At 38.7% G+C, this 26,792-nt stretch overlaps 1 protein-coding gene across 12 annotated transcripts; it reads right to left on the bottom strand.

Annotated features, from left to right (window-relative positions):
• Window positions 1-785: 785 nt before the first annotated feature.
• LOC107824626 (uncharacterized) lies at window positions 786-26,792 on the bottom strand. 12 transcript variants are annotated; one of them, XM_075228111.1, is made up of 15 exons: window positions 25,547-26,790; window positions 24,735-25,467; window positions 23,616-24,111; window positions 22,979-23,130; window positions 19,536-22,871; window positions 19,188-19,400; window positions 15,529-15,732; window positions 15,190-15,393; window positions 13,153-13,302; window positions 11,865-12,215; window positions 4,500-4,932; window positions 4,311-4,401; window positions 2,017-2,201; window positions 1,008-1,132; window positions 786-925 (listed from the first exon to the last, which is right to left on the bottom strand). In XM_075228111.1, the coding sequence occupies exons 1-14, from the start codon at window positions 26,683-26,685 to the stop codon at window positions 1,071-1,073; spliced, it is 7,749 nt and encodes a 2,582-aa protein (XP_075084212.1). In that variant the 5' UTR covers window positions 26,686-26,790; the 3' UTR covers window positions 786-925; window positions 1,008-1,070. The 12 variants fall into 12 exon arrangements, with proteins under 12 accessions (XP_075084212.1, XP_075084215.1, XP_075084214.1 ...); XM_075228114.1 differs by having other exon boundaries at window positions 1,008-1,123; XM_075228113.1 differs by having other exon boundaries at window positions 4,311-4,395.

Genomic DNA, 26,792 nt, shown 5'->3' with positions numbered 1-26,792 from the left:
TCAACACCCCTTATGTCAGCCATCGCTTTACTGCTTACCACAATAGACTTCAATTCCTTATCTGACCAAAATCCTTTGGGAAGTCCCCCAATGTGATCAGGTTCCCCACCAACCATAAACTCATCTATTTTGCCCAACCTGGCAACTACGCACTTCAGTTCTTTGACCCCACCACCAACTTAAACAGAGTAAAGTGTTAAGGGAAAAACTCAAAAGACAACGCAACAGAGAGTACATTACCCATTGATCAATTCTCGAACTATCTTCACTGTCGCAATTCTCATTGTCATTTCCAACCAATTCCTCCACTGAACCTCCTATGAAATTGGAGTCCGCAAGATCAGAAAATGAAACGGGGTACTGCATAACAGCAAAAGAAAGTTCTTTGGTAACATTGGCTGTAATAGGCTGATAAATTTTCTCGCATCCACCATTATCCCTTCCTTCTTGTTTGTTGCCTGAAGCTTAACCAGCCATTCTGTCTTGTTCTGTTGAGGCAATTCATCAAACAGCTGGTGCTCGATAATTTCAGGATTTTCCTCATCTTTGTTTTTGGTCTCGACTAATACGTCCTTCACCCAATTCCCTGTGTTCTTATTATTTGGATCAATTTCAAAAACCTGATGAGCACTTTTAAGCCCAAACTCCAGCGATATTTGCAGCTTCGTTCCAAGCTCAGTGGCAACAACCTTGTGCTCTCAAGTACTCCAGAATCCAAGCTCAGTGCCCTCCACTTCATTTTGCCACCATGCACACAAACTCGTTTGACTGTCTTGTTACTTGAGGCCAAGTTCATACTTGCGCTTCTTCCTCCAAGCTTTTTTCTTGTCACCAGTCGCACGTCTTTTGTGAAGAGGATCTCGTTAAATACCCATGGTTGCTGAGATAATCTCAAAGCCATAGGAATTTGAATGGAGATTGAGACCTGCATTGCAATAGTGATATGCATATGGATCCAAACATCACACCATTAAACTCAAATGCGTATGAATACTGATAAAACCCACCACTGTAATTCTCAACACCATAGGGTGTCAGGTTAAAATTCGGATTTGTTGAAATCTGCTGGCTCACAGGCCCATCATTGAACTTGGTGAACCATGGAGATGGACCTCAGGAAGAGCTGTGGTAGCTAAGACTTGAGGTGAATGATAGTAAAAGTGAATGATGCATCGCGGCGGAATCACGGCCGAGAAACGTCAGGTTTGATACAAATTATTATGATTCCCAGATTGGAATCGCCATGAAAACTAAAGATTTCTCTAGAACAGAGAATAAAACAGGAAATTACACGAAAAATTAAGAGAAAAAGAGATTTCATTTCATTCAACATGCAGCTAAATGGGAACTACAACTGAATATAAAGAGTGTAAGCATAATCTAGATCACGTGGACGTTGGTTACAGCACCATCCTAACAAACTGTACCAGTGTGATAAAGAAATAAACCAAGAATTTGGGTAAACTGTAAATAGATGAATAACCAGACATACTACTTTGGAAGCTCATGGTGACATTTGCAACTGAATCTGCTGGAGCTACGGAAAGTATACCATATTATACTCAGTTCTCCTCTTACTATTTAACGAACACTCACTCACTTTGAAACGCATAATAATTTATAAGTGAAGCTCTGAATAGTGAAACGCATAATAATTTATCTGAAGCTCTGAACTTTGACCATGCTACAGATCTGAAACAAGTTCTCACAAAAATAAAATTTGCAGAAACTTTATAAAGGAGAAAAAGTTGCACTGAGTGTGATTTTACTTTTATAAAGGAGAATAAGAAATACACCTTGAATATATCTAGTACATATTATATACAAAAGTATGAATGAAGATCAAAAGGAAAAGAAACACCAACTGCATTGTGTTGGTTAACTTAAGCTTGGTGGAAATAAGAAATTAGCTCTACGAGTGATGAATCAGCAAAAATGCCACGGATTTTAACCAAATTATGGGATTAAATTAATCAAATAAATAATACTAAAAGAATTACTGAGAATTAAGGATACTTCTCTCCCAGTCAAAGACGCACAACTTCTCTAAATCCTGGAAGGAAAAGAACTGCGAGTATAAAGAATTTCTTCCTAGCAACTTTGAAATTACAACAAGAAGCATTTCGCAAGCCTGATTTTCTTCCAATTTTTCTGCATCAGTGAGCTCAGAAGAATGATCTTTCCATGGTTGGTAAAATGACCTGTTCAACAAAGAGTAACATCAAATATGGCACTTCATATATGTATCTCAAAGCAGCAGTTAATTATCAGAAAAGGGTAAATTGGGAAAAAGAAAATACCAGCCTATATATTCTTTAAAAAAACCTACCAGCCTATAAATTCGTTGAACTACTTGGTTATTTGCAGTTTCTTGTCCCGGGGCTTTGGTATAGTTGGTAAGAGCACTGTGCATGATGTGGGTTAGGCGCATGCCACGGGTTCAAACATGCTGCGACAAAAAGTTGGTATTTAAGTGGAAAGGATAGAGGGGTAGGCCGTTTATCTACTAAGTCTCTAATTGTGTGCCACTGGCCCCGGGAATTTGTCCATTATCAAAGAAATACCAGCCTATAAGTTTATTGAAGTAACTTCTCTCATAAAATCCAGACATAATAAAACCCCATCACCTTGCGAAAATCAAATCATTTAAGCATCTTGTCCTTAATTGTTTTGAACTACTCCATGATATTGCTTAGTTTGTTTATGCAATGACCCCATATTCATCTGCAGATTCTCGACGGGGAATGGAGAGAGAGAGAGAGAGAGCTCAGTGATGGGCACAGACAGAAAAAACTGATAGGAGAACTTATGATTTGGAAAACCTAGACCCTGAAAGAAAAGAATTTACACTAGTGGAGTGTAATGTTTATGGAAATAAATCCCAACTCTATAACATCAGCTGGTGGAAATAAAAAGACGTAAAAAGAGGTTTCACATAAGACAAGGTTCTGCTTTGTTAATTCCTGCGTATTGCTCTACTAACAGTCTTCAGAGTCTTTGGACTGGCCAGTAATAGTCTAGAAAGAGAATGGAGTAACATAGACATCACAAGCACTAGAGGAATTCTCGAGGTGTACATATTTCTACACACCAGCAGGAGATTTAACAATGAGAGGCCATCTCCCAAAGCACAAGTAGGAAACTTCAAAAGGCTAGCGGAAGTACATCATGTTGGCATTCGCAGAACCCAGGGGACAAACAGTGCTTTACCCCTAGATGTCCAGTCAATTGTTCCGCCTCAACGGGGGTGGTGGGTTAGTATTTTTGATTTCTTTTCATTTTTCTCCCCAGAAAGAAAGTGTATTTCTAGAAAATAGAAGGGCCAAAACTACCCCTGAAGTATTGGCTTAGGAAATACCCTCCGTCCACCTATTGAGTTAAAATTGCACCCAACATTATCTTTTCGGCTCAACTTTACCCTTATGACTAACGGTCCACTCCAAATTTAAAAATGTTTATTTAATTATTATGTGGCGACTTCTTGTTGGCCCACAATAAAACACTAACACTATTAATAAAAAAAACACCCATATGTAAAGATCCCTGGCCCATACCCGGTTTTAATGAAAAACCCCAACATCTCCTCTTCTTAAATACATACATGCATCTTCTTCTTCTTTTAACCTGATTTTATTTTTTGCCAGATCTCAATCCTCAATTCTCAGCTATCCTCCTTTTACATAACTTCAATCTTCTAACTTAAAGTGATTGAACTCTACATACTTGACCAATCAAGAAACAAATCAACTGTCCATCCAAATTTCAATAGCCACTGACAGATCGATCCGCATTTCTCAATCTTCAATCCTGGTTTCAGTTTTCGTCAAAAATTGAGTCTTTCATATTCCAGTTAAAAAATTTCAACCGAAATGGTCTGTTTTCAACTGTCCCCTTTTTGAAATTGAAGCAAATGAATCAGTTGCACAAGAAAAAGGAGATGGGGGAATTTACAGAACCATAACTAGAAAAGAAAGAAAAGATGCACGTATGTGTTTAGGAAAAGAGATGCTGAGGTTTTTCATTAAAACCAGGTATGGGTCATGGATCTTTACATATGGGTGGGATTTTTAATGGGGTCAGTGTTCTAATATGGGCCAATAAGAAGTTGCCATGTAATAATTAAATAAATATTTTTTAAATTTGGAGTGGGCCATTAGTCATAAGGGTAAAGTTGAGCCGAAAAGATAACATTGGGGGCAATTTTAGCTCAAGAGGTGGGCGAAGGGTATTTTTGGCCCTAAGCCTATAGTTCAGGGGTGGTTTTGGCCCTTTTTCGTTCTAGAAAGTAATGCAGAGAGCGGTATATGTACCATCTCCAGGCAGGATTAGCTTCAGCAGGGCAATTAATCTTTGAGCAGAGGGTTGCCAACTGTACTGCATCGCCAGCTAAGATGTCTGTTTCTGTCAAACAGCAGCATAATAAACAAGTCGGCCATTAGTGTGAAAAACAGGAAGTTGTCTAAGTGAAGAAAGCAGTATTGATAAGCTTATGAGTCTACCTGCTGAGGAAAGACTAGATAAAAGCAGCAGACTGAGTGCAGAAACAACAGATGGAAGTACTATATAGTTTGTGCATTGTAGCTGTTGCAGAAAAAAGATGGATAAGGCCAAAGTTCCTTCACATGCAAATGCCCTGTTGGTTTCCTCACATCTTTTCTCATTCCATTCCATCATAGAAAGCAGGTTATTGAGCTTAGATCTGTCAAAGGAATGACACAAGTCCGAATTACTGAATCTGAGGGAAAGCTTTCCTACAATCACTGATGCAGCCAGCCAGCGAACAAGCTTTGATATCAGAGAATCATCTGTTTCTTTCTCAGCTTGCAGTCTCACAATGCAAGCAAAATTTTCCAGCCCGTGGATATTTTCAATCTTTGGCTGCAAAGCAATTAAAGTAGCCCATCTAACAAACTTGGAAACCTTTTCCTTGTCCTGGAAAAATTTAAAACAGAATTACCTTACAAATGATTTGAATATAGAAAATCAAACACACACCAAAGCTAGTGATCTCCAGAAAACCAGTACTAAAGCTTGACGGGCACAACATATGAATTCATCAGGATGCTTAGGCTTACGCATTTCAAGTCAGGATCTCATGGTCTGAATATCTTGCTACACTTACTTCAGAACTCACTGCCCTCCCAATTTTTGGTGTAAAATAACCATATTTCAAATAAAAGTAACTCTAGAATGGATCTATATCACCAGAATACTCAAACAAATCCTACATTAATCAGCTAAACAAAACCAATGAGTAGCAGCATTTCTGTGAGACCCAAAAGTGATCAAGCCAGAAGGGAACCTTGGAGCAACGGCGTGTGACCTATAGGTCACGGGTTCAAGCCGTGGAATCAGCCACTGATGCTTGCATCAGGGTAGGCTGCCTACATCACAACCCTTGGGGTGCGGCCCTTCCCCGGACCCTGCGTGAACGGGGATGCTTCGTGCACCGGGCTGCCCTTTGCCCAAAAGTGATCAAGCCAAGTCCAACATCAGTGGGCACTCTAATGTGAAAGACAGTTTAACCTTGTATTGTGGAATCCAAAGACAACAGGGTCAATTCTTTTCACATGCTGATGAGTGAAATATTGTTGCCATCTATACATGCTACTTGTACCTTCTCCTACTCCTGTATGAATGCATATCAATCCCAACATCCGCATTTCTATGATCAAATTGCTTTTGTTCGTACCCTTCTTATGATCAAATGGATTATTGTGAGTCTGAATGTGAACAACTGAATCCATCAAGCAAGGTACTAAATGGACCGCCAGGTCCTCATCCAGTGGCTTCGTTAGGTGCATGTTTCTTTTTCTTTCTTTTTTTTCATTTAGTGCATCCTGAAGTTAGTTGTTGTACTTTGCTAGAGCTGGATTTTAAGCCTTTTTGGTATATGAAGACAAGGTAATTTGTTCCATATATGGAATTGTTTGCACATATAAATAACTCTTCTAAGTGCGAACATCATCTCCGTTCACGGTATACTCCAGAATCCAGATGCTTTCCGGCTACATTCGTTTCCAAGGGAGTGTCTGCATAGCGAGTGAGAGATGCCTAACTCACAAAACCATAAATTTTAAAAGGAGCAAGGGTCTGAATCCAGTTGACTAGCTTAACTGGCTCGTCCAATCAGTTCTAAAAGCAGGGTTAGCCCTGGTGTGAGCATAGTGGGAAAACTATATGATGGCACCATGATGTCCAAATCCATCAAATAATGAAAAGATAATACAAGTTAGCTTCAGCAGACAAACAAGATCAATCAGTAGAGCAAAAGATGCTGTTTAACTCGTCGGAGAGAAAGCTACAGGAAAGAGGTCAACCAACCAATAGTAAGTAAAGATGCCTTGGAGAAGACATCAAACAGCAATGGTAAAAGACCACAACAAGAAGAATAAACGAGAAAATAATCAATTACCAGAGACCATGAGAAAAGGACATAGTACTGGGAACACTAAATTAGTCTTTTATAAAGATAACAAAGGAAGACTGCTTCCTCACTGTAATCTTGCAATTATCATTTATTTTCCAATTAATATTGAATGTCATGGTTTAACTTAATAGGATTTCCAGAAGAAAAATATTGACTTGGAATAAATATTTATTCCAGAGTAAAAAATATTGTTAATTATATTACAAGGGGGTCTAAAAGTGAGGCGATATGCTACTTTTGGTTTATTGAGTGGTTGGATAACGTATGCGAACTGCTAATTTGTGATAAGGTGCAAGATATTCCATTTTAGGAAATGAAAATCAAATTTGATACAGCTTAAAGAGAAAAACACAATATCAATTCGAATTGGAACGAATGTACGAATATTACTTGCAATTAAGTGCGTATCTGGTTTAGAGGAGGGTATAAAATTCCAGGACCCTACATCTAGCACAAGATTTTACTGCTTTGGACAACTTTAATCCTAACTCATCACAAGATACAGAAAAATGGATTATGACGTCTCTTATTATCAGAACTCATTAGTCCAACATTTATCTTTGAACAAAGAGAGAGAGTACCAGTTTCAAGTCAAAGTGTTTGCACTAATCTAGATTACATCTTTCTTTCCTAGTCTCTCTGGTCTACTTTATAATTTGACTCCATCTTATGTGTGCCTACCAATCCAAAAAGAACAGATGCATGTAGATCAGCTTGTTAAATGCTCAAATTTAATGGGTTATGTTAGTTATGTGTAGTCCCACATTGGAATGGGAGTAATATGTACTTTGTAGACTATAGCTATAAATAGGACCTCTTGTATTATATTGAGTATCTAAGATCAATAATATATTGTCTCGTACTTTCTCACATGGTATCAGAGCATTAGTGAGAAAAGATCGTTGTGCGTCATTCCAGCGTTAACCGGGAAGAAAGAACTTAGTCATCGTGCAATTTTTCCGGTGACCTAAGACATGTCTACGTTAAAGTCACTTTCTGTCGGTGTTGTGCTAAAACCAACACCACCACTAGGTAGATAACCCTCCGACGACCAACCCCTTAAAATTTATCCGGCAGAAAAGCTGCCACACACCTCCACGCGCCGACAATAGCAACTTTTCCGGCGAGGGTTCAGGCCACTTTCCGGCCATTTTTTCGCGAAACTTCTTCAGGTCAGTCTGCTCTCCTCACAATTCCGAGCCTACTCATCTAATTCAAATCAAATTCCGACCACTTTTATATTTTTCCGGCGTGAACAGACCTTTCCGGCCATTATTTTTTTGAAAACATTTCTTCAGCACAGTTTGCTCGCAAGGGAATTCCGAGTCTATCCATCCTGGTTACGACAAATTCCGACAAGTTTACAATTTTCCGGCGAGCTAAAGTGTTTCCGGCGTAAAATAGTTTCCTGTTTTCTGCTGTAAACAGTATTTTCCCAGCTATTTCTTCAGTTTTCTCACAGGAGTTACTTATTTCCACTATTTCAAGTTAACCCTACTACAAATTGTAGCGACATGGGAACCGATACTTTGAATAGTCGGATGGTTTCTTTTAGCAGATTTTATTGAGTTCCTTCAGTACAAAGCATGTAAGCAGACATCTTTTGAGATAGCTTCTGTTGTTCAAACAGGTAATAGCGTGACTTGTTTCTCCCAATCTTCATCCTCTGAGTTTTGGGTCACTAATTCAGGTGCATCGGATCATATTTCTGGTAACAAATCTCTTTTCACTACTATTTTGTATTCTCAATCTCTTCCAAGAGTCACAATGGCTAATGGGTCTCAAACCATGGCAACTGCAATAGGTCAAGCAAGCCCACTTCCTTCCTTACCTTTAGATTCAGTCCTTTATGTTCTCAATAGCCCTTTTAATCTCATAGTTGTTAGTCGCTTAGCCAAATCACTTAAATGCGCTGTTTTATTTCTTGATGACCATGTTTTTATACAGGAACACAGTACGGGGCGGATCATTAGTATCGGGCGTGAATCAAACGGACTTTATTACCTTATCCTTGCTAAATCACATGGACTCACATCTTGTCTTCCTTCAACAACTTGTCTTGTTATTGATTCACCAGGTTTATTGATCATTGGTACCGGGCATAAATCAAACAGACTTTATTACCTTATCCTTGCTAAATCACATAGACTCACATTTTGTCTTCCTTCAACAACTTGTCCTGTTACTGATTCACCAGATTTATTACATAAACGGTTGGGACATCCCAGTTTGTCAAAACTTCAAAAAATGATATCTGGTTTATCTCACTTGTCAGCTCTAGAGTGTGATTCATGTCAGCTCGGTAAGCATACTCGCTCCTATTTCCCTCGACGTCTTGATAATCGAGCAGAGTCACCTTTTACTTTAGTCCATTCAGATGTTTGGAATCCCAGTCGGGTCAGTTCCACCTTGGGATTCCACTACTTTGTCAATTTCATTGATGATTATTCCAGGTGCACTTGGATATTTTTGATAAAAAATCAATCTGAGCTGTTTTCTATTTTCCAGACCTTCCACGCTGAAATTCAAAATCAATTTGGGGTTTCTATTCGCACATTTCATAGTGATAATGCCCGAGAGTATTTGTCTTCCCCATTTCAGCAGTTTATGAAATCTCATGGGATTATTCATCAAACATCTTGTCCGTACACATCTCAACAAAATGGGGTAGCTGAAAGAAAGAATAGACATCTTATTGAAACTGCTAATACCCTACTCATACAATCTCATGCTCTGTTGCGTTTTTGGGAGATGCAGTTATTACATCTTGCTATCTTATTAATCGTATGCCATCTTCAACTATCCAGAACCAAGTTCCATTTTCTGTCATGTTTCCCCACTTACCTTTGTTCTCTCTTCCACTCCTTATCTTTGGAAGCACTTCTTTTGTCCATAACCTTACTCCAGGAACAGATAAGTTAGCTCCTCGTGCTCTTAAGTGCGTATTTCTGGGTTACTCGAGAACACAAAAGGGGTATCGATGCTACTCTCCTGACCTCCAGCGGTACCTTATGTCCGCTGATGTTACCTTCTTTGAAACCTAATCATACTTCACAGGTTCAGGTCATCACTTAGATATTTCTGAGGTACTACCAGTTTCATCTTTTGGAGATTCAGTCACTATCTCCCATTCATCTTCCTCTACATCTCCAGCTCCACCACCTACAGCTCCAGTTGTAGCTCTACCACCTATAGCTCCAGTTCCACCGCCTACAACTCCAATTGTAGCTCCACCACCTATAGCTCCAGTTCCTCCACATAATCCAGTTCAACCTTCTGCCGCTACACCACTCTTGACTTATCATCGTCGTCCACATCCAGCATCAGGCCCAGGTGATTCACGCCATGCATCAGATTCTGCACCTACTGCGGACTTGTCTCCTCTTAGTCAACCAATTGCACTCTGCAAAGGTGTACGATCCACACTTAATCCTAATCCCCACTATGTCGGTTTAAGTTATCACCATCTGTCGTCACCTCATTATGCTTTAATATCTTCTTTGTCCACTGTTTTTATCCCTAAGTCTATATATGAGGCACTATCTCATCCAGGATGTCGACAGGCTATGATTGACGAGATGTCTGCTTTACATGCGAGTGGCACTTGGGAGTTTGTTCCTCTTCCTGCAGGTAAGTCTACTGTTGGTTGTCGTGGGGTTTATACAGTCAAAGTCGGCCAGGATGGCCAGGTTGATCGGCTTAAGGCTCGTCTTGTTGCAAAAGGATATACTCATATTTTTGGGCTTGATTATAGTGATACTTTCTCTCCCCTGGCTAAAGTAGCATATGTTCGTCTCTTTTTGTCCATGGCTGTTGTACATCATTGGCCTCTTTATCAGTTAGACATTAAGAATGCTTTTCTCCACGGTGATCTTGAGGAAGAAGTTTATATGGAGCAACCACCTGGTTTTGTTGCTCAGGGGGAGTTTAATGGTTGTGTGTGCAGATTGCGCAGGTCACTATATGGTTTAAAACAGTCCCCTCGAGCTTGGTTTGGTAAGTTCAGCACAATTATTCAGGAGTTCGGCATGACTCGTAGTGAGGCTGATCACTTTGTGTTTTATCGGCATTCTGCTCCTAATTTGTGTATTTATCTAGTGGTTTATGTTGATGATATTGTTATTACTGGCAATGATCATGATGGTATTACTAATCTGAAGCAGCATCTCTTTCAGCACTTCCAGACTAAGGATCTGGGCAGATTGAAGTATTTTCTAGGTATTGAGGTCGCTCAGTCTAGCTCAGGTATTGTTATTTCACAACGGAAGTATGCCTTAGACATTCTTGAGGAGACTGGAATGATGGGTAGTAGACCTATTGACTCTCCTATGGATCCGAATGCTAAGCTTTTGCCTGGACAGGGGAACCACTTAGAGACCCTACGAGATATAGGAGGTTAGTTGGCAAATTGAATTACCTCACAGTGACTAGACCTGACATTTCTTTTCCGGTGAGTGTTGTAAGTCAGTTTATGGATTCTCCCCGTGATAGTCACTGGGATGCAGTTGTTCGCATTCTTCGGTATATAAAGTCAGCTCCATGCAAAGGTTTACTATTCGAGGATCAAGGCCATGAGCAGATTGTTGGGTACACAGATGTTGATTGGGCAGGATTACCTTTTGATAGACGTTCTATGTCTGGATATTGTGTTCTAGTCGGAGGTAATTTGATCTCGTGGAAGAGCAAGAAACAGAATATAGTTGCTCGATCTAGCACCGAAGCCGAATATCAGGCCATGGCTATGGCAACGTGTAAGTTAGTTTGGGTCAAGCAGTTGCTCAAGGAGTTAAAGTTCGGAGAAATCAGCAAGATGAAACTGGTGTGTGATAACCAAGCTGCTCTTCATATTGCGTCAAATCTGGTGTTCCATAAGAGGACTAAACACATTAAGATCGACTGTCACTTTGTCAGAGAAAAAATACTTTCAAGAGATATTATTACAAAGTTTGTAAAGTCGAATGATCAACTAGAAGATATTTTCACCAAGTCTCTTACTGGTTCTCGTATTAGTTACATGTGTAACAAGCTCAGTACATATGATGTGTATGCACCGGCTTGAGGGGGAGTGTTAGGGAGTAATATGTACTTTGTAGACTATAGCTATAAATAGGACCTTTTGTATTATATTGAGTATCTAATATCGATAATATATTTTCTCCCATGCTTTCTCACAGGTTAAATGCAATGCTAAGGGATTACAGCATATCTGTTCCAATTACATCCCCAAAGAATACAGAAGATCAAAATACTGTGACAAGTTTTCTATCATGATATTCCTACACCAAAAGCACTAAGCATCCAGTCTAACACAATTGCATTTTTTTTCAAATTTCAAAGCACATTCCATGTTTAGCTTGCAGCAGAAGCAGGAACGTATATAAAGCTTGATATCAACAAACACGCAGCTTATAGAAGGAGAGAAAAGGGGGTTTACCATTTGCAGAATATTTACTGGAGGGGTGCTCATAAGTACAGCTTCAAGTGCAATCTGTGCAACAGGACTTTGCCTTCCATCACAGCATTCATCAACAACTTCACATAACTGAAGTAAACTCTCAATGGAGATGTTGAAATGCGGTTGATAAACTTTCCTCTTTTGGGATATCTTCAATGCTGATGTAACTATTTGTAGAATCAGTTTAACAAGTTGAGTCTTTCCTTTAAACGTTTCAACACGTTCAACTAGCATCTTGTATAGATTGCAAGAGAGTTCCACAAGTTGCTCCAAGGCATATTTCTGCATCCACTCAATAGTATGTCTCAACAAAATGACTTCATTGAGTGCCTAAACAAGAAACGTGATAAGAGAATATAGTATAGCAGTGTACACAAAAAGCTATCAGGGACATAAAATAGTTCAAGATGCAAAATGGTAAACAGTGTTCAGCAACTCAGCAGTGACTTCAATTTGGAAAAGTACCACGAGATCTATTGCTTTGGAGGGGGTGAGTCAATCTCCGATTTATTGGTGGTGAAGGAGAGCAGCAATACTGAAAATGAATTGAGTGTATAATGTACACTGTCTGACTATGGTGGAAAATGATGTGGTACACTACTTAGAACCTAAATCTGACAAAACTTGGCAAATACCCCGGGACCTCGAGGTTGATGCATGCAAGTTTTTCTTGTTATGTTACCCCAGTTCAGATGATCTGTATGGAACCAACAAAAACTTAACCTCGGAAACCCAAATTTCTTGATTGCTATCGGTGGCTACAGTCAACACTTGATCCATAACTTATCATCATCCAATGGTTTAGAAGTCAATACCCATGTCTCTGACTCCATTTCAGCAGACTGGTACACGGAATAATGAATTTGTAAGAATTGGAGACTTCTCTAAATGAATATGTACATAAAATTACTAACTTGATTAATATATTTGTTTAAGAAAAAAGAAACTTTGATCCTTTCGACTGCCTAAAAGTCCATATTAGAAAATATATGCATATAGGTGCAAACTCAGATATCGATCTACTATATCCCAGCAACACTCTTCAACTGTGAATACATTGTCATGCATCCTAACGTATAGGTCATGATGAGTTTAATACAGAAACGTCCTGCTACTGACACACACTCAAGTCCATATAATAAGCCCTCTCCATCCTCGAGAAACAAGTAAATGTATTTTCTCTAACAGCATAAATAGTCGAGATAATTAAATAGAAGGGAAAGAAGAACTAGAGATTTTTATAGTACTTAATAAAAGGAACAAATACCTCTAGTATAACAGTCAACTCAACAAATGAATCACGTCTGCACGGACTCCAAGAGAGAGATGAAATGACACAGGATGACCATGAGATCAAGCCACATTGTTCAACTAAGTACCTGGCCATCTTGGGTATTCCAACAGACTTCTTCACTATCTGCAACATAAACCATCTGACTAATTCAGCTCTTGCTTAGGAGAGGCTCACCACTCTTCGGAAAGAGAAACATGATCAATTGGAAAAACATCTATTGGATGGAGAGGGTAAAAAACAAGTTCCTATCGACGAAATTAAAAATTATGTTCCACGTTAAACCAACAAACTAAAGACCCACATTCTTTTGACACTATAACTATGTGGAACAAGAACTTCATATACTTAAAGAGGAACAAACTTGCCAATACGTGCACTTATAGGATTTTTTAAGTTAATAATTTTATTGGTGTAAAATGTGAACACAATGTTAACAGTTCTAGTTACAAGATTGTATAAAAAGCAAGGGATAAAAGTATTTTCATTTTAGAAGTTTACTATCACTTCTTATCTACTGAATGCAAGGATAACCAAATAACCAGATGAATTTATTAAACATGTGACGACATGAAACACCAACATAGGTGATCTTCCTCTTCCTCAGATTTTTGCTGTCAAAATCACGCCCCTCGATGCCAGCCACACAAAGAAGCAAACCTTCCTATGCACCTTAGGGACACAAATAGAGCGACATGGAAATGTGACCTCCTCCCTCCTCAGTAATCTCTCATAATAAGACAGACTTGACAGTGAACCAGTCATCTCTACTCACTTGCCATCTCATCTCCATACATCAGGAATAGTCTGTGATGTATTCTGCCTGTACAAAAGTTCAACCAAGGTTTCAAATTCCCCCAACAGTCATTCTTGGAGGTCCCTCCTAAATCTCAAATCCCAGTGTACTTCCCCCTCATTAAACATGTGAATCTGTCGGACTGTCAGCTCTCTTTGGCACGAAACTCCATAAATGTTGGGGAAATCTTCCTTCAATATATTCTCACCACACCATTTATGCTCCCAAAAACAAACCCTGCTTCCATCCCCAATCCTAAAAGTAATATTTTCACTAAAATCTTTCCATCCCTTCATGATGCCCCTCGCAAACGGAGTTATTATTACTTTTTAGCTTCTAAACTGAAAATAACTAGGCAATTAGCTGCAATTAAAAAATAGATAGTAATCAGAACCTAGAAGCATAAAAATAAAAGGCAACCAGAAAGTTCAGCAAAGCAAGCAAGTAAACTAGTATTGCAGAAAAGAGGAATAATTCTTATTAACAGATGCTATATGTGTGAAGAAGATCTTGAAACTGTCAACCATCTATTTATTCATTGTAGAGTGGCAAGACAATGTTGGGAATTCTTTCTAAATTTGCAGTGTCAGATGGGCAATGCCTCCTAATGTTAAGAGCTTAATGGAAACTTGGCAACTTCAGAAGATGGCAAAGGATAAGTTGTCTGTGTGGAGAACAATTCCTTTATGTGTGCTATGGACAATATGGCTAGAAAGGAATAAGGCCTGTTTTGAAGAGAGAAGACAGAGCATCTCCAGGATTAAAAATAGATGTTTACGAAGTTTGTATTTTTGGTGTAAAAGAAGTGTTATGGAAAATCTGGAACGATATTTAAATTTTTTAGAGGAGTTAGGTGATATGGATTTAGGTGATTTGGAATTAGTTGATATGTAGAAATTCTATTTGTAACCCAGCTGGATTGTTTGCTTTTCTTGGTACCTTTAATAAAATCTTACCTTACCAGAAAAGCTCAGCAAAGTAAGCAAGAGACAAAAAATAAAGGAAGACAAGAACACATTGCCAACCAGAAGAAAACACATGGCATATTACCTGAATAATCAACTTCTTCAGTTGTAACTAAATAATCACTAACACACCAACATCAAAAAGCAACAACAAAAACATGGAAACTTAAGCAAGACAAATAGACTCCTAAAGAAGGAAGAGAAAAAAAACAAACAACCAACAACAACAATAAAAGATGGGGCTTCAATTACCTGAACAATCAACTCCTTTGATTCATGACTAGAAATAGGAGAAACATAAAAGCTCAAAAGGGTCTCAAAAATGGCATTTCTAATATATATTTGAGTATCATCATTCGCATTCAATCCTGAGTACAACAGACGTAGGATCCACAGCCTCTCTGCTATGAAATTAGTCGAGCTACTCCAGAAAAAATTATGGAACAACGGTATACCCTGTTAAAAGATCAGAGGGAAGGAGAGAAAGGAAAAGTGCTGTTAGACAAATTAGTCAGATGATGATCAGATATGACTGGATAGTTGATCTTTATGACAAACGGCACTTAAAAATTTCCGATACTGAAGATATACCTTCATATTTGCACTTGGAGAACGCATCAGATATGCACTTATTGCTGAATAATGGTCATGTGAAGGATCCAAAAGTACAAAAGAAGCCTCTGCAACAAATACGGCAGTTATGGATGAAATCTTTTGCCAAGGCTCTTCAATACCGTTTTGCAAGTATGACATTAAGAGACGAAGACGCATCACATCCTTCCTCTTCTGACATTTCTGCAGCCAACAGTCAAAACATATAAAATCAGGACATGTTACTTCTATTGAAGAGTCATGCAGCTCTGGAGAGATATCAACACCTTTTCCTGGCATATAACCAGCCAAGATGACTGGTTATTATGATTTGCAATTGATAGTTACAGATTACTGTATCTCTCTTATATATAGATAGGTATCTTTTATCAGACAACATTGGATGATACTATTTCGTTACAAATCTCCGTCTGTGTATATACTTGCAGGCATGGCCACAATATCTCGCCTACCAAACTTTTAATTCACAATACTGGCCTCTTTTTATAGCCTTTGTTTGAGAAGCACCAGAGATATGCATAGGCTAGTAATTGTTTAAGTCTATGGTTCCCAATACCTCTTCAGAGAGAATCATGTTTGTATGTAATTTTTTTTTTTTTTGTGCAAGAGTTTATATGTAAGATTCTTTTAATTATACATCGAGTATGAAGGTTTTTCATCACATCAATAATTCATCAACTTCGTCAAAAAATAAAGAGAGCACTACTGACTACAAATATAGAATCTGAACTGCTAGAAAAGCACTTGAACTAATTGGATAAAAGATACTCTCAAGACACCTGAATGGAGACTACTTTAAATAAATAGAGACAGAGAAGTATTGAATACGTACAACCAGTGTTGTCAAAGACGCGCTTAAGCCCTGAAGCGAGACTCAAAACATATTGAGCGCTTCAGTGTCGCATCAAGGTTCTAAGGCATACTTTTCCTTGCCAATGAGTGTGATCCTGAAAAGGCGACACTAAGCAATTGATTTTTCAATTTCTTTGTCCATATATTTGTTATTTATGCTTATAATTATTGGTCTTGGATTACATAAACATATTTTTACTTTTTCTCCAGTTGAGCCTTTTTTCCTTAAAGCCCACGCTTTATTTCCGCTTTGCGCTTAAAGCCCCAATAGACCTTAGAGCTTTTTTGCGCTTTTCGCCTTTGATAACACTGCGTACAACTATAAATTTAGAGGCCTATGAGGCACTCTTCCACCTACTCCTTGGCCAATCTTACCATTTCTTAATTTCTCCTTCTATCCCAAATGGATGTCATTTTCGCTTCCCAAGTAAAGGAAAGAATGTTTTACTAAAATAATTTAATATACCCTTTGGTCTATTGCAACTTATAGTACTTTTGTTACTTTCTAGATACAAAAATTCTATTCAATGAATGAATTATTTGTATTTAATTCAGCTATAAAAATAGGTCAAACTGACCCTGACAAAGGAAAAGTGATAAACAAAGAGGGGTATAAATTTAAGTTGCCGAAGTTGGTAGCAAGTGGGTTAGATCTTAGTGTAGACATAATGGAGTTCTCAAGAGATTCAGATTCACCAAAAAGAAAGGTAGCTAAGTTAATCAATTTTACATGCTTCATTTCTAAATGTGGATAAAAGAGATAGGAGTCCATGATAAACAAGCATTTTCAACATCTATACTGAAACCTATGCATTGTTAATGCCATTAGCCACACAAACTAAAGAATTATTGTGACAATTTGACTTTGAAATCTGAAATCATACTTCAACTTGCAATAATTCTCATAACAAAGTCTGAAGTTTGTAACCATCCATCGGGGTTGAATTCAATAAAAAAAATTCCTCCCACCTCAAAGCACTTTACAGATAAATATAGCTCCATCTTTCAATAAGAAAACTTACCATCACTATCCACAAAATATTAAGAGCACTAACAACAGAAAATGATGACAACAATAGGCAACTCCAGTGCATGCCCATGAATGCCAGTTAAGATACTTGAGGGTAATTTTACTAATTTTTGAAGCAGCTGCCGGGTTAAGGATTAATCTGGGAAAGAGTTCGATTTCCCTCTCAACATGGTTCAAAATGTGCAATGGCTAGCGCCTAGCAGAGAATTTGGGGTGCCGAGATGGAAGGCTACCCACCACTTACCTCAGTATGCCTTTGGGGACAGTTTAAAGCCACCAATATTTGACAAAGCACCATTGAAAGGTTTGAGTTTGAGAAAACACTAGCAGGTTGGAAAAGACTGTATCTTTCTTTGGGAGGGAGAGTCACATTAATCAATAGCGTCCTGGATTCACTGCCCACCTACTTAATGTTGCCATTTCCTATTCCAAGGAAGGTTGAGCTATCCATGGATAGATTGAGAAGAAATTTTCTATGGGAAGGCAACAAAATAGAAGATCTGTTCATCTTATTAAATGGGACAGAGTGACCTTGGATAAGAGAAATGGAGGTGTTGAAGGAGGATTGGGCATCAGGATCTTAAAGAACCATAATAACAGTTTGCTAATGAAGTGGTTATGGAGGTTCGGCAGAGAAGAGAAGGGGCTGTGGAAAGAGGTGATAGCTTGCAGATATGGGGAGAACATGAACTGGAGAACTAATTCTGTGAGTTCCCCACATGGCGATGGGGTATGGAGGCATATACGCAGCCTCTTGCCACTCTTTGAAACAAACATTGTGCTTAAAGCGGGGGATGGAAGAAGCAAAAAATTCTGGCATGATTCTTGGCTGGGCCATACTCCCCTCAAAATTGAATTCCCAGATTTAGATAATTTGGTGATGGATACAGAAGCCACAATCGGCCAGAGCCGAAGTGAAAATGCTTGGAACCTTCATTTTAGAAGGCCATATTTTGACGGGGAGGTGAACAGGCTTGCGCAGCTAATACAAAGGCTAGAACAATTCCAGATAAATTCAGAGACTACTGATTCACTTAGGTGGAGAAGACAAGGCAATGGGACGTTATCTGTAGGGTCATGCTATAAATGGTTAAGTAATGTGTGTGGTAGTCCTACTCAATAGCCATGGACGATGATATAGAAGACAAGTGCACCATACAAAGTAGCATGTTTTACGCGGGTTGCTGCATACGAAGCTAATCTCACCCAAAGTAATCTACAGAGAAGGGGTCTGCCTCTGTGTAGCAGATGTTTTTTGTGTTATGCTGCAATCACCTGTTCTTACATTGTCGGCCACCAAGACAAATGGGGGGGGGGGGATATTTTTAGCATTTCCGGAGAGAGTGTGATTTTGCCACAATCGTTAAAAAACCTACTGATTTGCTGGAGATGCTGCTGTCCTAGTAAGACAAATAGAAAATAGTAGATTACTATTCCTGCGTGTGTTTGTTGGTTGCTTTGGAAAGAGAGGATTGAAAGGTGTTTTGATGGAAAGAACAGCTCAATTCAGATCATGAAGCATAGGTGTTTAAGGCTACTGGCACTTTCATGTAATCTACATTCTACAGGATATATGATGAAATAGGAATGACTGACTTTATTAGCTCATTACAGGAGTAATTTTGTACAGGGAGACGCTCCTTTTTCTTTTTTGTACAGGAGATCCTCTCAACTTGTATAGTTCAGCGCTAGAGCTTAGTGCCTGACTACTTTTTGCTATCAATAAAAAAGTATTTAGTGATAAAAAAGAAGGTACCTCCAGTGTACTCTTGAACCTTCCAAGAACCTCGTAACCTAATTTCCTCATGTCATCATCAGGTGAAGATATACTGACAGCACTAATCGCAAGCAAGCCTAAGCTAGCAAACTCCAAGGGCTCAATAAAACCCATAGAAAGACAATGAACTGAGAAGCGCAAGATAAAAATGGGATCATACACGCAGATTTTCTCAACATCTGTGTAATGCACCTGCAGATATTTCCGAAGTTTAGAATTAGACAGATCTGGGAGAAACTACAGAAAATATCCATTATTCCTTGCTCTCTGAAAATTGAAAGAAAAATCAAAGATTATGAAAAAAGAAACTATCTATAATAGGAGTACCGCATATCTAAAATCAGGATTATCCGTTTCAGGTTTTCTGAGAATCCCCGCACCAACAGTTCTATCATATGGGAAATAAAGCACAGTAGTTGCACAAAATTTGGGGTCAATGGGAATGTTTTCTCTGAAGTGGATTCTGCGGTAGTCATCAACTGCTTCAGCTTCGCTCAAATTACGAGAGAGAGTCTGCACCAGTTCATTTTCTTTTCTGACTTTCAGCAGAGCACTACTCCATAGGAAATCCAATTTAGCCATACTTTCTTCATCCAAGTCATTAGCCGACTTGATTTCATCCAGTAAGCTGTATATCTCCAAGTCAATCGCACTCATACTTGCACCATAAGAAGATAATAGTAAAAAGACCAATTCCCTCAAATTTATTCCAATGTCTTTTACATTATCAATATCACATTGCTGAGCCCTGATCTGGAAAAGCAACTTAAGCAACTTAACAAGTTCCAACTGCCGGGCACGTTCTTCAGATAGTTTAAAATTATCTTTTAGATCAAGGGCATCTTGATCAATACATGGAACATACGATCTCATGATGCTCGGCAAAGGAGTAAATATCAGCCCAAAGTGAGAATGACCAGCTGAGATGGGAGAAGAATGGATTGTAGCTGCAAATTGCGAATGTGCAAGCAACAGTTGAATAATTGAAATGCAAGAGAACTTCCCCTCAGATACCGATGAGATAATAGCTCGGAGCATCCGCAGTGTCGTAGGATCGTAAAACCTATGCAAAAGAGATGACTTAGCAAGTTGCTCTATAAATGGAAGAGAAGCCAAATTCAGAAGACAATCATGCATCTCCATTGTTATTTCCATTAAATTTCTCAGAATATATACTTCCAGATATCTAAACAAGGAACAGCTTCCAACTTCAATTTGCGAGAAGTCAACAACGTTCAAAGAACATCTCTTGACAATAAGCTGCCACGATTGAACCAACAGGTTCAGAAGCCGGATTCTTGCCAAGTCTAAAATGGAGCAATCTTCTGAAGGAATCAATTCTGTGTCTCTCTTCAGCACAGATGGAAACTTCCTCTTCTCGGAGAATAAAAGTGCCCTACACAAACGTATTTTTGTAACAGTCCTGTTGACAACATTCAAAGACTCCTCAACTGAATAAGCACCATCTTGAGTGAGATCGAACTCCAGCAGATCACTATATTCACTTGAGCAAACAGAATTGAATATACTCATGCGCTTTTTCACGTTCACCAAATCACCTCTCAATTCAAAGAAAAGTTGAGCTACAAGAACAGTATTTGTAAGAAGACTACCTGAGACAAGATTCAGAGAATCTTCCATTGATAGGTTTTCACAGCATTCTACCTGAAATATCTCCCTGGAAACATAGCTCTTCCAGATAGAGAAACCTTGCTTGAGTATTCCCCAATAAAAAGAAACTATATTCTCATGAAGCATGCAAAGTTGGCCCCCAAACTTAGAAGGAATTGAATTCAAGTACAGGATGACAGTGGGAAGAAGCATCAACATGTCCTCATCAGAATAACCACAAATTTGCTGTACTGCACAAGACTTGACTGCCACGTATTTATTCATCATGTCTGAAAATAACTTTCCAAATACTGATAGATGCAGGGGGCTTATATCAGCAACAAGAAACAAGATTTCAGCTTTTCTTTTGGTTATTTTGAGCATGCAATGAGAAAGGATATTGACATGAGTGTTAGCCACAGCTCTACATGTAATCTTAAGAAAAGGATGGCTTGGCTTCTGGATAGCTTTATGTGTTTTCACAACTTTTACAGCTTTGAGCAGACAGATATCAGCAACATCAAGTTCAAAACGAGTGGCAATTTCGTATACTTGCGAAAAGATTTTCTCATAGAGGATGACATCAAATTGTTCCTGTTGAATTCCCCAAAACAAACAAAAAGGCATTTTTTCATGTGGCTGCTGCATGTTTGCTGCCAGATGACTAAATGCAGAACCAGCAATGTGTAATCCAACACAGAGCACTGAAGTCAGCCAAACAGAACGATCCTCATGGTCAATTGCAGACAGCATCCAATGGACCAGTTCAAGCATCTCAAAGGGAGATATGAAATGAATCAAATTGTGTAGAGCACATAATGTAGGAACTAAAGGTATTACGTTCTTCGACTTCATGCATTCATTCATCTTCTGCTTAAATGCCATAACCAGTTTATTTACCACATTCTTGAATGAACTTATGACATGTTTATTAGCATGATAAACTTCAGATGAGGAGCCTTGGCTATGGCAGAAAGACAACCAGAGCTCAGAAGTTGCTTTTAACAAATTATGCACATGATGATCCATCTTGCTGACTTCCAGTTTAGCTGATTCAACAAACTGGTCAACACTGTCCTTAATTATTCCACATGCAAAATCACTTTTAACAGGGGATGGGCACTCCAGCACTGCTGCCACAGCAGGGTGATCTAGGATAGTTACAACCAACTCTTTAACAAAGTGAATTGTGAAAGGAGTAAAGGTGTCTAAACCGCAAGAATTAAATTTTTCAACCACCAACTCTTTCAACATGCGGCTCAGGAGAAGGAAGCAAGCTTCAGAAAGCTTTTCAAACCCCTCGAAATGCTCATTTCTATATGATAATTGAGCTTGATTCAACCAAAAGAGTAAATAGCGGAAAATGGAAAGAAGATGATCAGATGTCTCCTCAGAAAGCTTTGCCATAAACAAGTTTTGCAATCCTGATTGATTAGACAAATCCAATCCATCAATATCCAGAATTGCTGGGAAGAGAATATAAAAAGGTGCACGGTCCAAAAATACAGAAAATGCATTAGACTTGTTATCCATTGAACTGATGACACTGCAGTCCATTGTTCTCCCACCACTTAATCCAGTTACGGCCCTATCCAGACCCGTGAAGAAGATTTCTCGCCATCTCTTAGAAGCATCATTAAGAAGACTAGGTTCTGAGAAAAATAGTTGCATCAACAATGAGAGAGGGACCCCAAGCAATTTATTTGAGACAGACATGATTAAAGGGAAATTCTGTATTATCTCAGCTGGTCTTGTGCATGCCAATGAAAAGCAAAACCCAATGGTTACTCCAAGCAGACTACCATCAAACTCACTCTTCAGCAATCTTTGGACTTCACCAACTGTACGGGTAAAAGAACTGTCAGTATACACAACTTCGTTGCAGTTGGAAGATATTCTGTAAGTTTTCTGCAAAATTCTCCGAGCCAAATGTAGTAAACTGTTGAATGGCCTCCACTCACAGAGACATTGAGAATCATCCAAGTCATAAGCAGCTTCAAGTCTCTCAGAGAGCTTCAAATCAATTATTGAAGATAAAAGTAATGGATCCACCTAACAAAGTTCAGGAAAGATAGACACTGTCAAGAGGGGAAAGCACCTAAAGTACGATCAATTCAAATTGAAAAAAAAAATTACATAAATGTAAGGACAGATATTACCTGAGTCTCCAGGAGATACTTTAGGGTATTGCACATGTATAATGAAACCATTGACTTCTCAGATACAGAAAAAGCACCAGATTCAGCAGTTATCAATGTTAGGCACTTATCCAAGATGCAAATAGTGAAAGCGCTGAAATCAGGAGATGTATCTGCAAGAAGTGTCACATAACTGTCAGAATACCGCAAGTAGTCTTTTCAGCATACTGTTAAGTTCTTCCTTTCGAGTTTGCGGAACTTTGGCAGGTTTAAAAAGATTTTGCAAGCCATTCGGTTAACTATTTCATTTATAAGAAATAAGATAGACCAATTAAATGTCGGCGGAAAAGTTAAAGTTCCAATTGAAGCACGATCATGATGCACTATGAATCCAATAGAAACTGAAATAGTAGATCAAGAATGAGTAAAGTGATGAGTGCTTTATCCAGTGAACAAGTAGAATAATGGTCACAGCCCCCACCCCACCCCCCACAAAAAATCATAGAACAAAAGAAACAAAAATAATACGACATATCCAATATTTGTCAAGTCACATGGAAAATATATCACTACAAAAAAGAAAAGGTAAAAGTTAAAATCCATCTTTTTTGAGGAAAAGAAAAAGAAGACCAAGAACATTGTATGAAATTTCAAGTACCTTTAGCGCCTGGTATGCTACTCAAAGAAGACCTTAAGAGATTCAAATAATAGAATAACTTATTGCCAGATTCAATTACAGCATCACGTAGGAAAAGAAGAACAGGTGAGGACAATTTTTTGTAGATATCACACCCTACTGCTCCTCCAAGCATGTAGTCTTTTCTATACCCAGGAATAAAGAAGAACCATGAACAAATTTCCTTTGGGTTCTGGTCAAATGCACCAGTACTATACATCGATGCCTTCGCTAGACTGTATGCTTGATCTTTAATGTCTCTGTTTTGTGAATACATTGACAACTCCAGAAATGGAAGCAAATGCTTGTACATTTGTGGGTGAACTCTTGAGGCAATTTCGCATTTAGAGGACCAACCAACATGTTCTTGGAGCAGAGATAACAGAGCTTGTTGCAACATAGTTGGTAATGCTAGCGGGTTGTTCGGCAGAATTTTGAAAAAATCAAATAATCCTTCCAACATAGTAGGCATTGTTTTCTGCAAGAAAGAAAAATAACATCCAAAATGTAAGCAATACATATCAGGATTTCTCCATTTATTTTTCCCTATTCGAATTAGGAACTATTAAGTTCGCGTGAACAGATTTACATTCGTAAATCAGAATACTAGATATATATCATATTAAATAGCAGAGGATTTCCAGTTTCAGAGCACATACAAGAAGAATAAAAGAAAAATCCAGGAAAAAGTTTCATCCAAATATACGCTCGAAAACATGGGCATCTGAAGTTCTACCTACGAACATAAGGTAAAGCTAAAAGTTTATAAGACTGACAATGTTAAATTCAAACAACATGCTACAAGTCACTGATTGATCCACCAAGAAAATGGAATATTTTAAATGAGTATCAATACATAGAGGAACAACTGGAGTGGCTTACGTGGGCACTAACTTAACACAAATGCAGCAATAGTTAATACAGAGTCAAACCGACGGGATACTGCAGATAACATGTTTTTAGATGCAATATATTTATCAATTATTACATGCAAACGTTTTTAACTTCCCTAAATGCAAACAAATGCTTCCTCTATAATTTCACAAACACTTTGTTTCACAAAAATCCAGCACAACTAGGATTCAAGCGTTTGAAACTCACATAATATACCGTTAAAGCATTAAGCAACTTGGAATAGAATAGCACTTCTGCCTCTTTTACAGTAGAGTCTGGCAAAGCAGAAGAATGCAAACCCCAGAGTTCTGTTATAAGCTTCAAAAAATAAGCTTCATCTTTAGAATTATCCATGTCATCTTCATTTATGATTCCTTCACCGTCAAGGGGCAGAGCAGCATCAGGGGAGTAACTAACCCCACCAACAAGAATGTCTGTATCTTCATTTGCAACATCAATTTTCAGCTTCTTCCTACTGTTCATCTTATCTCCTATTTCAGAATCTGCGGGTCTTTTTGAGCATTGCTCAAGACCTCTGTAAAATTCATTCAGTGAAGAGAGTAATGAGAACAGAACTTGAGGATCGGGGAGAAGAATCCGAACTGCATTCCAGATATCTTGCTTGAGGGATTCCCATTTGTGGATCATCTGACCTTGGGAAGACGATACACTGTTTAATGCACCAATTAGTAACTCCAACAATTTCAGAACCTCCAACACGAGCTTCAAAGTTCCATGTTTTGCTAGAGGATCAGAATGAAGTAACCCTTTATTAATCACCAGCCGAGAGAAGGATCGTGGTCCAATGCACTTCATGATATTTTGCACCTCTGGGCTGTTAAGAGTTGGTGGCTCCTGGGTTTGAGATCCAATAAATCCAAAGACAAGTCCGTCACCAACAGAGGAGAGCACATTTGCTGCCAAAGAAACTGAAGCAAACCTGCAAGTAATTGAGTCACAATGGAGAGACAACAATACTGATATTCAAAAATAAACTCTAATAAGCAATATTTTCTAACCAGTTACGAGACGAAGGGTCTTCAAGATTGTAAGGGAACTCATCCAAATAAGCTGAACCAAAAGACGACTTCCCCTTAACAATTGCCAAAAGCAGGTTTCTGTGGTTCTCAACTTCTGCAGCTTTTAACTTCTTCATAAGGCCCAATAGCCTTTTCGGGTTTCCTCTCAATGGACTAGGTACCCTCTTCAAATCTGGCATCAATCCATTAGAAGGATCAGTACACACCATATATAACAGTTCATGAGCTAACTCTGCAGCCAATCCGCCACCCTCTCGTCCCGAAATGCTGGCGAGCTGCTCCAAAGTTACACTCCCGAAAAGCACACTTCTAAGCCCGGTGGGCACCAGTGAATCAGGAACAAGAACCCTATCGCACAAAGTGGACAAAACATAAACCACAGTATCCTCATCATCATTACCCAACCCGCGAAGCACACCAGAATACATATCCTTCTGCTGCAACACACCTCTCAACAACCTGGCATTCCCTACCTCCAAAAAAGATATAGCAAAACCAACAAAAGCCTTCCTCGTCGAATGGTGCTTCTTCTTTTCCGCTTCAATTTTCTTAACTTTCCACTCAGCTAGTTTCCCAAATACAGGGATTTTAAAGTCAAAACACTTGGCCACTTCCCACGCCATCCATGAACTACGCCTAACTATAGAAGCCAACAGAAAAAGGGCAGCGCGTTGGCGCTTTGCCTCTTTACTGTTCAATTCCTTATACAAATCATTCATTCTCTTTTCCACTATCGATTTCGCAAACTTATCCAACGCATTGACAACTAAAGCAACTTTCGGGTCTTTTTCAGCTCTGTTTTTCCCGTAAGAATGATTGAGAATTCCAGAAATTAAATTGAAAACATAGTAAAGTCCAGTTTTGCCTTTTCGGAGCTCCCAAGCTTGTTCGAGTTCGATACACTTAGATGAATTCTGAATGTACAGGTTGAGAAATTCGGGTCCAGAATCGGATTTGAGAAGCTTGAGGAACTCCTTTGAAGCATCGGAACATAGCTGTAAGTCTGTAGAGGTTAAGTTGCGAAGAAGGTGTTTGAGTTTAGCCTCCTGAGAGAGTTTATTTTCGAACAGAGACAGAGGCATTGTTGTTCCTGCTCCCTTATTTTCTTCGTCTTCCATTGTTGCAGCAATTCAAAGAGAAACTAGAGCGGAAGCTTAAGACTAAACCCTAAACCCTACAGCTTTACAGCTTGTTTAGCGCGGAAGCTTAGTGTCGGAAAAGAAAA

Source organism: Nicotiana tabacum, chromosome 13, assembly GCF_000715075.1.
Source record: "Nicotiana tabacum cultivar K326 chromosome 13, ASM71507v2, whole genome shotgun sequence".
NCBI lineage: Eukaryota > Viridiplantae > Streptophyta > Magnoliopsida > Solanales > Solanaceae > Nicotiana > Nicotiana tabacum.
This window is presented reverse-complemented; position numbering and strand designations above follow the sequence as displayed.

Coding starts and splice junctions, on each gene's coding strand:
- LOC107824626 (XM_075228111.1), bottom strand. CDS start 26,685: ATGGAAGACGAAGAAAATAAGGGAGCAGGAACAACAATGCCTCTGTCT. Junction 23,131..23,615: donor TAGCATACCAGGCGCTAAAG/GTACTTGAAATT, acceptor CACTTCTTGCAG/ATACATCTCCTGATTTCAGC. Junction 4,402..4,499: donor ATCTAGTCTTTCCTCAGCAG/GTAGACTCATAA, acceptor GCTGTTTGACAG/AAACAGACATCTTAGCTGGC.